Here is a 12,265-nt window from a genome sequence, read left to right on the forward strand (position 1 = left end):
TTTATAAATTATAATACAAAAAATAAGGTTTTACAGTTTAACAATTAATGGGGCAAATATGTTTCATTGCTGCCAGATGAAGACTAATGTTTTAAGATCATTTATTTAGGCTTGATCCACTCGGCTGCACCAACTGCCTTTATTGTTCATTAATACATACAGTATTCACGACTAGAAGTACAACTCTTAATTGAACATCAATATTAAAATAGTAGGAGTTGTATCCCTTGAGTTATATGTATCAATGTTATAATCGGATTTCTCCTTTGTGATAATATTGTAATGTAATAACTTCTGAAAAGGATTCTTTTTCTAACATTACATGAAAAATAGGTCTGGCATAAATAACATTTTACATTATTGGTTAGATAATACTATTGAATTTCTCTCTTTTTAAACTTTGTAGAATCTTATATAAAAACTCAACTTCAACTCAAGGGAAACAATCCTACTATTTTATTATTGATGTTATATATATATAGTAAAGTACTTTAGTTAAAAGTAGATGTTGCTCAAAGAAATTTTAAGCAAATACTGACAATGGTGACTGACAACATGCTATATGTGACTGACAATATGCTATCACAAAGTTCACACGTGAGTACTTTGTGCTCAGGTGTGAAAAAAAAACAACAGAAAGTATACATTCAAATGCTTCATTACCATTTATTGTTTTCAATCAATGTTCACAAGTTTACCCTAGTCAGTTCCAAATATATATATATTTGTCTTAACAATTAGAGATTACTTTATTAGCATTAGCAAGATAATAACAATTGTAAAATCTATGTACAAAGTTTCTATTCCATGTATTAAGTGATTACATTTAATTAACATCAAAAAAAATATTTTCTTTCTATAATGATCCATTAGTGGCTCATAATATTTTTTTACCAAACTCTACTTCCAGAAAAGAAAATTACATGTGTGTTTGCTGACAAAATATGGCTACTCTTAGGCAAGTTGGAGTTTACAGTATCTAAAGAAACAAAGAAGCAAAGCATGCTTTGCTAGATGTAAAAACTCAATATATTTTTGTTGGTTTTAAAGTCACATCAACACCGTAATGGTCATGATGACATTCCAAAACAAAGTTAAAAAGTGAGCGTGTGTTGCAAAATATTGTTTTAAGATTATCTGCCCTTGCAATATGATGTCCCATCTTGATAATGAGCAAGTGCACCAAGTTTGATGAGAATAGCTTTAATATTTTCTTTGAAAAAAAAACTCTGACCTTTTAACCTGAAAATAGGTAAATGTATGTTAAGAAGAACACATCAAGATATATCCACAAATGAAGTTTCACTGTTATAAGGTTGTTAGTACATGTATTGAAATTAAAGACCATATTCTGAAAGTTAACCAACTTCGATGCCAACACTGACAAATAGGTCATGAAAGTAACTCTGCTTTTTGAAAGTGGGGCTAAAATGTGGTAACTTTTGTGATGATATCAGTCCTGCATGTATGCAATTGCAATCCCCTTTCCACCAAACATTATAATAAACAAATCGTTAATGTAATAATCAACAAGCACCTATAAACAAGTATGCATTCATTTAACAATACACTCAATAAAGCCTTTAACAAAATGTATATACAAGAAAACAAAACCCCCAGAGTAAACATAAATATACATAACAATGATTTACAACTATTTACAATTTAGAACTATGCACAATTGGAAAGTATAGACCTACTAGTAAAATGTACTATGAAAATAATTCATTGTAATTACAGAAAGAAAGTGCAGAAATCTCCTGCTTCTAATAAAACATTATAATTTATAATATTACATCTACAGGATAAAAAATTATTAATTTAGAAAAAAAAAATAAGGAAAAAAAAACAAAGTGACAAAGAATATTTGATGCTTAAATTATAACCCATTTTTTGTACATGTAGTTAATTACAGTAAGGATTATTATCATGTAAAAACATTCTGATTTCTTTTCTAAATCTCTTATCTACTTATTATCAAATTGTTCATAACTTCTTAAAATCTTTCCTACACTTGATGTTGGATCATTAATAAACAGTTTCATCAATTTCATTTCTTTCCATAAAAAAATGTATTAATTCACAGAAATAAAACTTTTTCTATACAGTTTCATTCATTTTGGATCCCAGTTTGTTCAACTTGAGTATTCAATGCACCAGTAACAATCTGTCCATCGAGATTACCTATCGACACTCCTGGTATAGTCTGGAACTGTGCTAGTGGCACTGTCTGTATTTGTTGAGGGTTATAGCCCCAATGGATATAATTTTTAAAATCTGTTTTTTTGGGTCCTTTATTTTGCTGTCCCACAATAGACCCCCAAACTAGTTTGTCCCCTGATTTTTATTTATCAAAAAATTTTTCACAGTTGTTTTGGCAGCTAGCCTTTCTCTGCCCAAAGTGTACAGTTTTTTGGGTGAGGTTGCTGAGATTTTGGGTATTTTGAGGAGGATGGTTTTTTAACAATTTTGGGGTTTTTGGGGTTTTTAGAGGTAAACAAAAGGTTGGGGTATTGTGACAACATGAAGCGGTTTAAAACGGGAAATTTATTTTTTTGGGGTTGTTTTTGTCCTTGTTTGGTAGCACCTGCGGGCTGTGGTATGGGACTACAGGAGTGCCGGATTGGACGGGAAAATGCTGAAAAGCTCAAAATTTTCTGGGCTAAAGTCAGGAAAAAACCCCCCCCGGTGTCTCAACTGACACCATTTGTGAAATTAGCCATGGACGTTACCTCCTCCTGCGAACAGGGAAACAACCTGAGGTTGGATTACCTTGACAATATTTCTTAAATTTGGAGCCATTGAAGATACTGCGGAAACTGGAAAACTGCGACATCTCCTGCAAAAACTTGTGCAGGTTGGTGGTCCATGTTTTGACTTTCTTGTAAAAATACTGGAATAATATCATCACCCAGAGAAGCTTTGTTGAGAAAAACTGGGCTAGAGTAATTGCTTCTGGTATAGGTACAGCCATTTCTATTTTGCATTTGAGGTAGCAACAGTTTCAGCCTGATAGTCTTTCATCAACAGGTTGGCCCATACCTTCTATTGTAATCATGTTCTGTGATTCCCCTTCAGAATTTGTTAGCAATACTTTCCAGGTTGTCATCATGTTCTTCAAATAGTCATTTTCTATTATTTCTACTTCTTGGTTATTGTCTTATATTGTCAACATCCATTTCTAGACCCTTCTATCAGCACTTTCACCATTTTCAATTTCCGTTTACAGTTGTTTCTTCTACTTTTGGTTCTTCTTTGATTTCATAATTACTAACCTTCTTCCATTTCTACACCTTCATGCTTAGTCTCAAAATGTTTTTGTAAAAAATTTGAAAAGAGTGAATCGTTTCATACACAAAATGCAAATGTTAGGCCTGGGAGGATGAACCTTTTCTAAATGCCTCTGAAGATCAGATTGAAGCCCAAAAACCCCAGTACAATTGATACAAGGAAATTTGCCTGGTTCAATATCTGTCTCTTTCCAGTGCGTTTCAGTTTTATGCAACATCAGGTTATAAGGAGAGTGTAAATCTTTGTTACACTCAGTGCAAGTGTATGGCGGCTTGGTATCATGATAAATCTTTACATGCCGAATCAGGTCCCGCTTGCGCTTAAATTTACGCGCACAGAATGTGCATTTGAAGTCACGATCTGCAGAATGAACGACCATGTGACTAGTCAGTTGACTCTTCCATCGAAACGAGGCATGACAGAGCGAGCAGGAATATTTGGCGTTACCTGTGTGCAACTTGACATGAGACTGTAGCTCATCTATTGTAGAAAAAGTCTTCTCGCAAGTGTTACAACGAAACGACACCTCTTGTTGATGATCAATCATGTGTCTGTCCAGATCTTTTCTGGAAATAAATCTCTCTGGACATTTCTCGCAAGCATGAGCTTTCTCGCCTGTATGCTGGTACATATGCTCGTCTAATTTATATTTAAAATGAAACTCCATCTCACATATTTCACATTTATGAGTCAGTGCCCTCTTATTAGCGTGATTGTTAGCCTCGTGTTCCACCAGATCCTCCTCCGAGGGTAAACATTCAAGACAAGTCTTACAGAAATGTTTGTCATCTGCCTTATGATAATTGTTTAAGTGCTTCAATAGGTAACGCTTCCATACGAATGTCTGCTCACAATAATCACATTTTAGAGGTCGGTTTCCTTCGTGTGATTTTATATGTCGTACAAGGTCACCCTTTTCCCAGAACGCAAAGCCACAATGTTCACATTTCCATTCTTTTTCGCCACCACTGTGCATCTTTCTGTGACGTATTAGATGAGCATTCCGATTAAAAGCTTTTCCACAGAACTTACATTTGTAAGGTTTTTCTCCTGTAAGAAAAATATAAAGGTCACCTTATTTACTTTAAACACAAATGCTTTAAAAACAGTCAATAATTTGATATAGCTGCAATTTGAAGTCACTACTTTATTAAAGTCATTACACATAATAATGCAATTTGAAGTCACTATCTTATTATAGTCATTACACATAATAAGAGTTGTATTTAAGTTTTACTGACAGTGGCCACATCTTGCAAACAATCAAATAACTACTTAAATAAGCTTTTATCAAAAGCATTACTGTGTACATGCATATATCTGTATTCAATTATAAAATACAGATTTATTATATGCAGTGACATCTTTATTCAAAGATTTAACAGGATTTTTACAAGTGTTATCAAGAGAATATCTCGTGACTTCAAATGGAGATACACAACCTATCTATGTTGATAAAATTATTAATTATTGCAAAAATTATGTAACCTAATTGAAATCACAAAGACTGGTACTTTTTCTACAAGCAGTGAGTTTAATCTTCTTTTTTACAGATATACATGAGACAAACAGTGAAGAACTTTGTACAATAAATTGTGTTTTAAAATAATTTTCCTTAGGTTTCTAATATTTAATGAATATTAATGGTATATGATTACTGTTCAGCTTTAACTGTAAGATGACTATGCATCATTGAAGATATAAATTAGATACACGATTCAAAGTTCAATATTTGAAGATTCTGAGAATTCTGTATTTAGCAATTTTGCTTGCAATTTTCTGTAGAAAAAAACCATATGAGTGTAAGAAAATCTGCTAAAAATACTTCAATAAAAAAAAATCAGGAATAATAAAAATACTTTTGCTCTAAATGTTTGAAATTAAGTAGAGTAATTTTTATTTTTCCATTAGCTTAATAACTTAATTAGCCCAAAGAAAACTCAATGGCCGCGGTGCATTAGTGGTTAGCATACTGGACCCGCAATTCAGAGACCCTTGGTTTGAGTCCCAGCTGTGGTGTGTCAATTTTTTTGTGTGACTTTTCTGTGATATATTATTATTTTTATCAATCATATGCTAAAAAGATGGTGGGTACAGATTGTTCATCCACTTAGAAACAGATCAGTCAAACAAACTGCCATACTGAACCATGAAATTTCAAAAAAACGCAAACAAACCTGTATGTATAATAAGATGTCTGGACAGATGGCACTTGTAACTATAGGCGGCAGGACACTCTGGACATTTAAACTGTTTGCCACTATTTCCCTGATGAATCTTCATATGCTGAACAAGGTTCTTCTGATGGGAGAACTTCTTATTACAAGTCTCACAGGTGAACACAGTGACTGCACCTGTATGAAGTCTTAGGTGTTTCTCCAAGTTCACCTGTGACCTGAAATATTCACAATACACTTTATATATAAACTTTGTAAAGTATATATAATATACAAATTTCTTTTATACAGGTAGTTTGGAATTATTCTTTCCCAAATTAAAAACAATGATTTTGTAAATGACAGATACATACCTTTATACATTTTAAGCCATATACCATTCTGATATATTTAATCAAAAGTTAATTTACTGTTTTCTAATAGCATTACAAATTCATTTATCTAAAACATCCTAAAATTTTTTAAGTTTTATACTAGTGTATTTTCCTTGAAATGCTTTTCATTCATGTTGTAATAAATGATATGATACATGTATTTTATGTACATGTTTTTTATAAGAGGCCCTCAATACTGTGAAATTTTCTTACATGGTGAATTTTCAGTTTTACTAGTGGCTTCACTAGACCTGTTTGTTTCATTCAAATGTTCTGAAAATTCACTAACATTTCAAATTTAACTAGACATGTGTCCAAAGGACACATATGCTCCATTCAACATTCCACAGTTTTGTCTGTCTCTATGGATAGACAATGGCAAACCTATATGTCCCATCACCATCCGGAAAAGTGGCTATTGTGGGAGCAAAAAAAATCAACACATAAATATACTTTTATCTATCTTTGCTTAAAACTAGTTTTAACAACTTTCCAGTCACATACTACTAGACTGTCGCGTAATGACTGCTCTTTGATTATGTACTATATGTGCTATCTACTAACTTGTTATTCCAGACATAATCATTAAATAGTCTGAAAGGGTGAGAAGCACATGATGACTTTTGGGGTTTGGGAATTTTAGCATTACATGCTTAAAATTGGGAATTTACATGTGGAGAGGTCACCAAATTAGTTCCAAACATAAAAAAAACACCATTATCCTTATAAGTATAAAAAGATAATTCACAAATTTTACAACAAGAATAAGTTAACCTTTGGCATAAATGATTCAATTAAGAATTCTTATTGAAAAATAAGACAATATACAGTCGAACTTGCCCATGAGACCACGTGTATTAAGCGACTTTGTCTTATGCGGCCACTTTCAAATCCTCCCGTTCATTTTCTCTCTATATCTTTAATGCATTAAGCGACTTTTGCTCAACGCAACCAACGACCGCTTATTAGTCAGCTAATTGAGATCAATCTTTTCATTATAGGACCACTTTTACATGTCAAGTAATTGTGCTTTTAGAGAACGCCGCCTCGTAATGTCACAAGTGTCAACAATCAAAACACAATATATAAATGTGTGAAAAACTCTATTTGCCAAACCGTTTAAGTGTATGCAAATAATGGTAAGTATACGAGTGACGTGTATTATCCAATAATAGCGATAAAACAATGCAACACTCCACCCCTTTTTAGATGGTGTAAACGCTTAGCTGTTAATAGCTTAATATTTAGACTGCTGTTAATATTTAGACTGCATTGAATTGACCTTGAACTTGATCAGCAATTAAATTAATCGATACCATCAGATTTAGTTTGTTTATTTCAAATGAAAACTGCACAACAGAAATAAGCTTCACTTATCAGGGTTTTCATGTTGGAGACAAGAAAATATAACGGAGAAGTTTAAAAATTCTGGAAAAATGTCAAACATGTGCGTAATGTATCAAAACTGATTTGTCAAAAAATATCCGAAAGTTATTTTTTTACATTAACATCCATTTAGATTATCGTAGCGTTCTAATATTTAAACATTTATATAAATGAAGTTGAAAAACATTCCCACCGCAAAAGAAAGATGTCATGTGTAGATTATGACTTTTTATCATGCTTTGTCTTAAGAACAAGAGACCGCTTCATTAAGAAACAGTTTTGGGTGTAACCCTTGCACGGTCGCTTAATACAAGTTTGACTGTACATGTATTTATAAATGAGATTTTTGTTGCCGATCAGCTTTAAAAACCTTCCAAAAATCCTTGGTTTCATAAACTTACTTAAAGAGAACATCACATTCCCCGCACTGGTATAATTTATCCTCATGTGTCTTCATATGCTGGGTGAGATTGTTCTTCAGACTGTACGCTGAACCACACTTGTCACATACAAATGGCATCTGTATCGAGTGAGTTCGTACATGGGTTTTCAGGGATTCTAACAACAGAATTTCATTATTAATTTTTTCTTAACATGAAAGAAAATCAAGTCAGTCATACAATTTTTTAGACCACAAAATGTTTACTTTTGTTTTTAACATCAGATCATCAGTTTAACAATAGACTATAAGAGACAAGAAGGTCATCACTGAAAGACAGATAAATCTGCCACCTCAATTTTACAATTACTATAATTTGTATCATTAAACTTCAAATATTTATCATTATGTTGCACATAATATTTTAATTCCTAGCATTTTATCCTATTTCTAACCTTACCAGAGCTCCAGATAGCATGCGTAAAAGCGTAATATACGCATAGAAAATCTAAAATACGCATCACTTTCAAAATTTGTGCGTCAAAGTTACGCACAACAAAATGAAAATACGCTTGTATGTCAAAATTTAAGCGTAAAAGAATAGAAGTGTAAACATATGATATTCAGATAGAGGATGTTTTGAGCATAAAAATACAATATATTGCCATTTTATTGCATTGAAAACTAAAAGTTCTGTTGTCAACAACGCAAGTTAAAAACGAAAGTAGCAGGAAGTACAGAAGGGAGGTAACTCCCGTAGATCAACCTGTGAAATTATTGATATAAATTTTTGCCAGATAATTATCTTAGGAGTTAACACAGTATTAAGTTTGTTTAGGCATCTATTGACATGCTTATGTCTCAACATAAACAAAAATATATTTTAATTTCTTTCACTTTTGTTGTTGGAACAAAATAACATGTTTTTCACCTGCAGTTTTGTACTCAATATTTTCGTACCCAGTCTACAGTTACTGACAATTTTCTCTCAGACCAATACTTTTTTTAAGGAAAGATAAAAAATCTTGTTTATTTTTCTTTAATTTTAATTTCAACTATAATTGTTCAAACTGGAGCACATAATAAGCTACATGCCAACAGAAATAAAGAAAGAAAAATATTGACTCCTAGAAAATATTTTAATTTCAGGGCTTCCACTAGTGGAAGTTTGGGAGTCATTTACTCCTTCATTTTGGCATGTGACTTCCGAAAATCTAATACTTTTCCTTCTTTACCAATATAATGTGACTTCCAATATCAGAGATTTTAAAGTCTTTGACTTCCAAATTTTGAAAATGGAAGCCCTGATAATTTTGCTATGTATCCTAAACTTGAGTTCCAGTATACTCTGGAAGTCTGACTTTACAGGGCACGTTTTGTATTGCTTCACATTGAATCAGTATTTTATTTTTAAAGGTTTTTCCAAAAAAAAAAAGAAAATAAACAAACAAAAACAATAAGTTTAAATTTGTTTATAAAACAAGAGGGCCATGATGGCCCTGTGGTCGCTCACCTATATATAGGCCCCCCCCCACCCCAATTTTTACCCAAGGGCTTTTATTTGTTTATTTGAACAGACTTGGTAGACACCCATAAGAAGATGTTTCATGCTAAACATCTAAGTTCTGGCTCATTGGGTTTTTTAAAAGAAGATTTTTAAAGTTTTTAATATACACATATAGTTAAAAACAATGACACCCCTGGGGAAGGGCCAGTTTTGACCCCCGGGCTTTCATTTGAACAAACTTTGTAGATATTTACTTAAAGATGTTTCATGCTTAATATCTAAACTCTAGCTATTTGGGTTTTTTCAAAGAAGATTTTTAAGTTTTTGCTATACACATATAAGGAAAATCAATGACCCCACCGGGCGGGGCCAGTTTTGACCCCAGGGCTTTTATTTGAACATACTTGGTAGACACCCATTAGAACATGTTTCATGCTAAATATCTTAGCTCTAGCTCTTTGAGTTCTTTAAAAGAAGATTTTTTAAGTTTTTGGGTGGGGCCAATTTTGACCCCAGGGCTTTTATTTGAACAAACTTGGTAGACACTCGCTAGAAGATGTTTCATGCTTAATATCTTAGCTCTAGCTCTTTGGGTTCTTTAAAAGAAGATTTTTTAAGTTTTTACTATATATGCATATAGGGAAAATCAATGCCCCCCTTTGGGCGGGGCCAATTTTGACCCCAGGGCTTTTATTTGAACAAGCTTGGTAGACATTCACTAGAAGATGTTTCAAGCCAAATATCTTAGCTCTAGCTCTTACGGTTCTTTAGAAGAAGACTTTTTAAGTTTTTACTATATGCATATAGGGAAAATCAATGACCCCCAGGGGCGGGGCCAATTTTGACCCCAGGGCTTTTATTTGAACAAACTTGGTAGACACTCAGTAGAAGATGTTTCATGCCAAATATCTTAGCTCTAGCTCTTTGGGTTCTTTAAAAGAAGATTTTTTAAGTTTTTACTATATGCATATAGGGAAAATCAATGACCCCCTGGGGCGGGGCCAATTTTGACCCCAGGGCTTTTATTTGAACAAACTTGGTAGACACTCACTAGAAGATGTTTCATGCCAAATATCTAAGCTCTACCTCTTAGGGTTGTTTAAAAGAAGATATTTAAAGATTTTTCTTTCGGTTGCCATGGCAACCAGAGTTCTGCATGGAATTAAATTCTTTGAACAATTTTTAAAGGTGACCACCAAAGGAACATTCCTGTGAAGTTTGGATGAAATTGGCTCAGTGGTTTATGAGGAGATGTCATTTAAAGCAAAAGTTTACGGACGGACGACGGACGGACAGACGCCGGACGAAAAGCGATCACAAAAGCTCACCCTGTCACTTTGTGACAGGTGAGCTAAAAATGCAAAATGCTTTTTTGACAGATTTTACCCCTTAAGTTTTTCAGATTTTACATTTTACCCCTCACTCTAAATTTTGAGGGGTAAAAACCCCTTTGCCAAAAAAATTATCTGGAGCTCTGCCTTACAATTTCCTTACATATCTGAGGTCAAATGCACAAAAATCCTAATAAAAACTTAGACCATACAAACATGAATCAAATACTGAACATATTTCTTACCTCGATCTTCATAAGCTTCCGAACAAAGGTCACATTTGAATGGTTTATGTTGTTTAAGGTGCCAGTGCCATTCCTGTTCACCCTGCTCCCCATAAAATGCTAGGTTACAGTCAGTGCACATATACAGTCTCTCCTGGATGTTGTTACTGGTACATGTGTCAACAAGTAGTTGTACGGTGCCATGTTCTGCATCTTGTACAACATGACCATGGTCATGTGTGGCAATCTAGAAATATCATTTAATGAGAGATAAGATATTTCATTCATTTAGTCGGGACTGTCTGAGCAGTCCCATAATTTTGTTTGTTCTAGTCAAGATCTCATTACTAAGGTTGTTTAGTTTAAACAAATTTATTTTAGTTTGATTGTGTTGGAAGCTATAAGCTATTGAAATACTCTCGAATCAGTTCCTGAAACAAACCAGTACAAAGTAATAAATGTAAAGTTTCTGCTCAAGGAAACAAATGCTTGCCCCTGAAGGGGTTTGAACCCACACAGTCAGCAATCCTTGGTTTACTAGTCTGACATGCTAACTTCTTAGCCACGCCGCTACTTACAGACATTTCCAAAAGTATTTTGACATTACTTGACATTCGGTCCAGCAATCTTGGAAGAATCACTGGACAGAATCAGTTTTCCCTAGTCCGAATTTTCTGCTTTTGAAGGGTTTGGACACTTTTGACCTGGCCTTTTGCACCTTCAAAATAGGGTAAAACATCCATTTCTTATAGTGGCGAAAAATAATATGTAATACTGATACTTACTGTGTTGTTTTTTATTCTAAATATTATCTTGAAGATCGTTTATGTAAAAGTTGAATGTAAAATCTTAAAGTTGTTACCGGTCCAAACGTAATTTTAAGGGTCAGGTCTGTTGGAACGGCACTTTTCGGAATGTCTGTACTTAGGTGGTTTAACAAAATTATTCACAGATATATAAATATGTGATACAGAGATTATTGATTGAGTGTAGGTTTAAAAATCATATTATGCCAGACTTCAACAAGTTCAATAAATTTAGTATTGAATAACCAATAAAATATCAATATGTCTCTACATATTCTTTACCTGCATGTCATTTGTGAGAACACTGACAGCGGCTTGAACCAATGCTTCAACATCATGAACGCTGGTCTGGTTCTGCACGGTAATCTCGCTTGCTGTGGTTGTCATATTTCCAACAATGTTATCACTTCTGCCTGAATGATTAAAGAATGGAAATTACTTAAAAGTTATACTAAAACCTGTACCACCCTGAACAAGAGGGCCATGATGGCCCTGAGGTCGCTCACCTGTATATAGCCCCCCCCCCCTCCCGGGGCCAATTTTTACCCAAGGGTTTTTATTTGAACAGACTTGGTAGACACCCATAAGAAGATGTTTCATGCTAAACATCTAAGTTCTAGCTCATTGGGTTTTTTCAAAGAAGATCTTTAAGTTTTTGCTATACACATATAAGGAAAATCAATGACCCCCCGGGGCGGGGCCAGTTTTGACCCCAGGGCTTTTATTTGAACATACTTGGTAGACACCTATTAGAACATGTTTCATGCTAAATATCTTAGCTCTAGCTCTT

General features: G+C 33.7%; 1 protein-coding gene across 1 annotated transcript; it reads right to left on the reverse strand.

Moving 5' to 3' along the window:
• Positions 1-3,292: 3,292 nt before the first annotated feature.
• Positions 3,293-11,888, reverse strand: LOC132725551 (gastrula zinc finger protein XlCGF57.1-like; the record flags this gene model as incomplete). The annotated part of the gene is given in 5 exon segments (XM_060710686.1): positions 3,293-4,341; positions 5,469-5,686; positions 7,630-7,786; positions 10,691-10,916; positions 11,758-11,888. Coding segments are annotated over 5 exon segments (1,766 nt in total), but the record flags the coding sequence as incomplete, so codon positions are not given.
• Between the last annotated feature and the right edge of the window lie 377 nt (positions 11,889-12,265).

This window comes from Ruditapes philippinarum, unplaced genomic scaffold, assembly GCF_026571515.1.
Source record: "Ruditapes philippinarum isolate M1 unplaced genomic scaffold, ASM2657151v2 ctg3646_1_1_1_1, whole genome shotgun sequence".
NCBI lineage: Eukaryota > Metazoa > Mollusca > Bivalvia > Venerida > Veneridae > Ruditapes > Ruditapes philippinarum.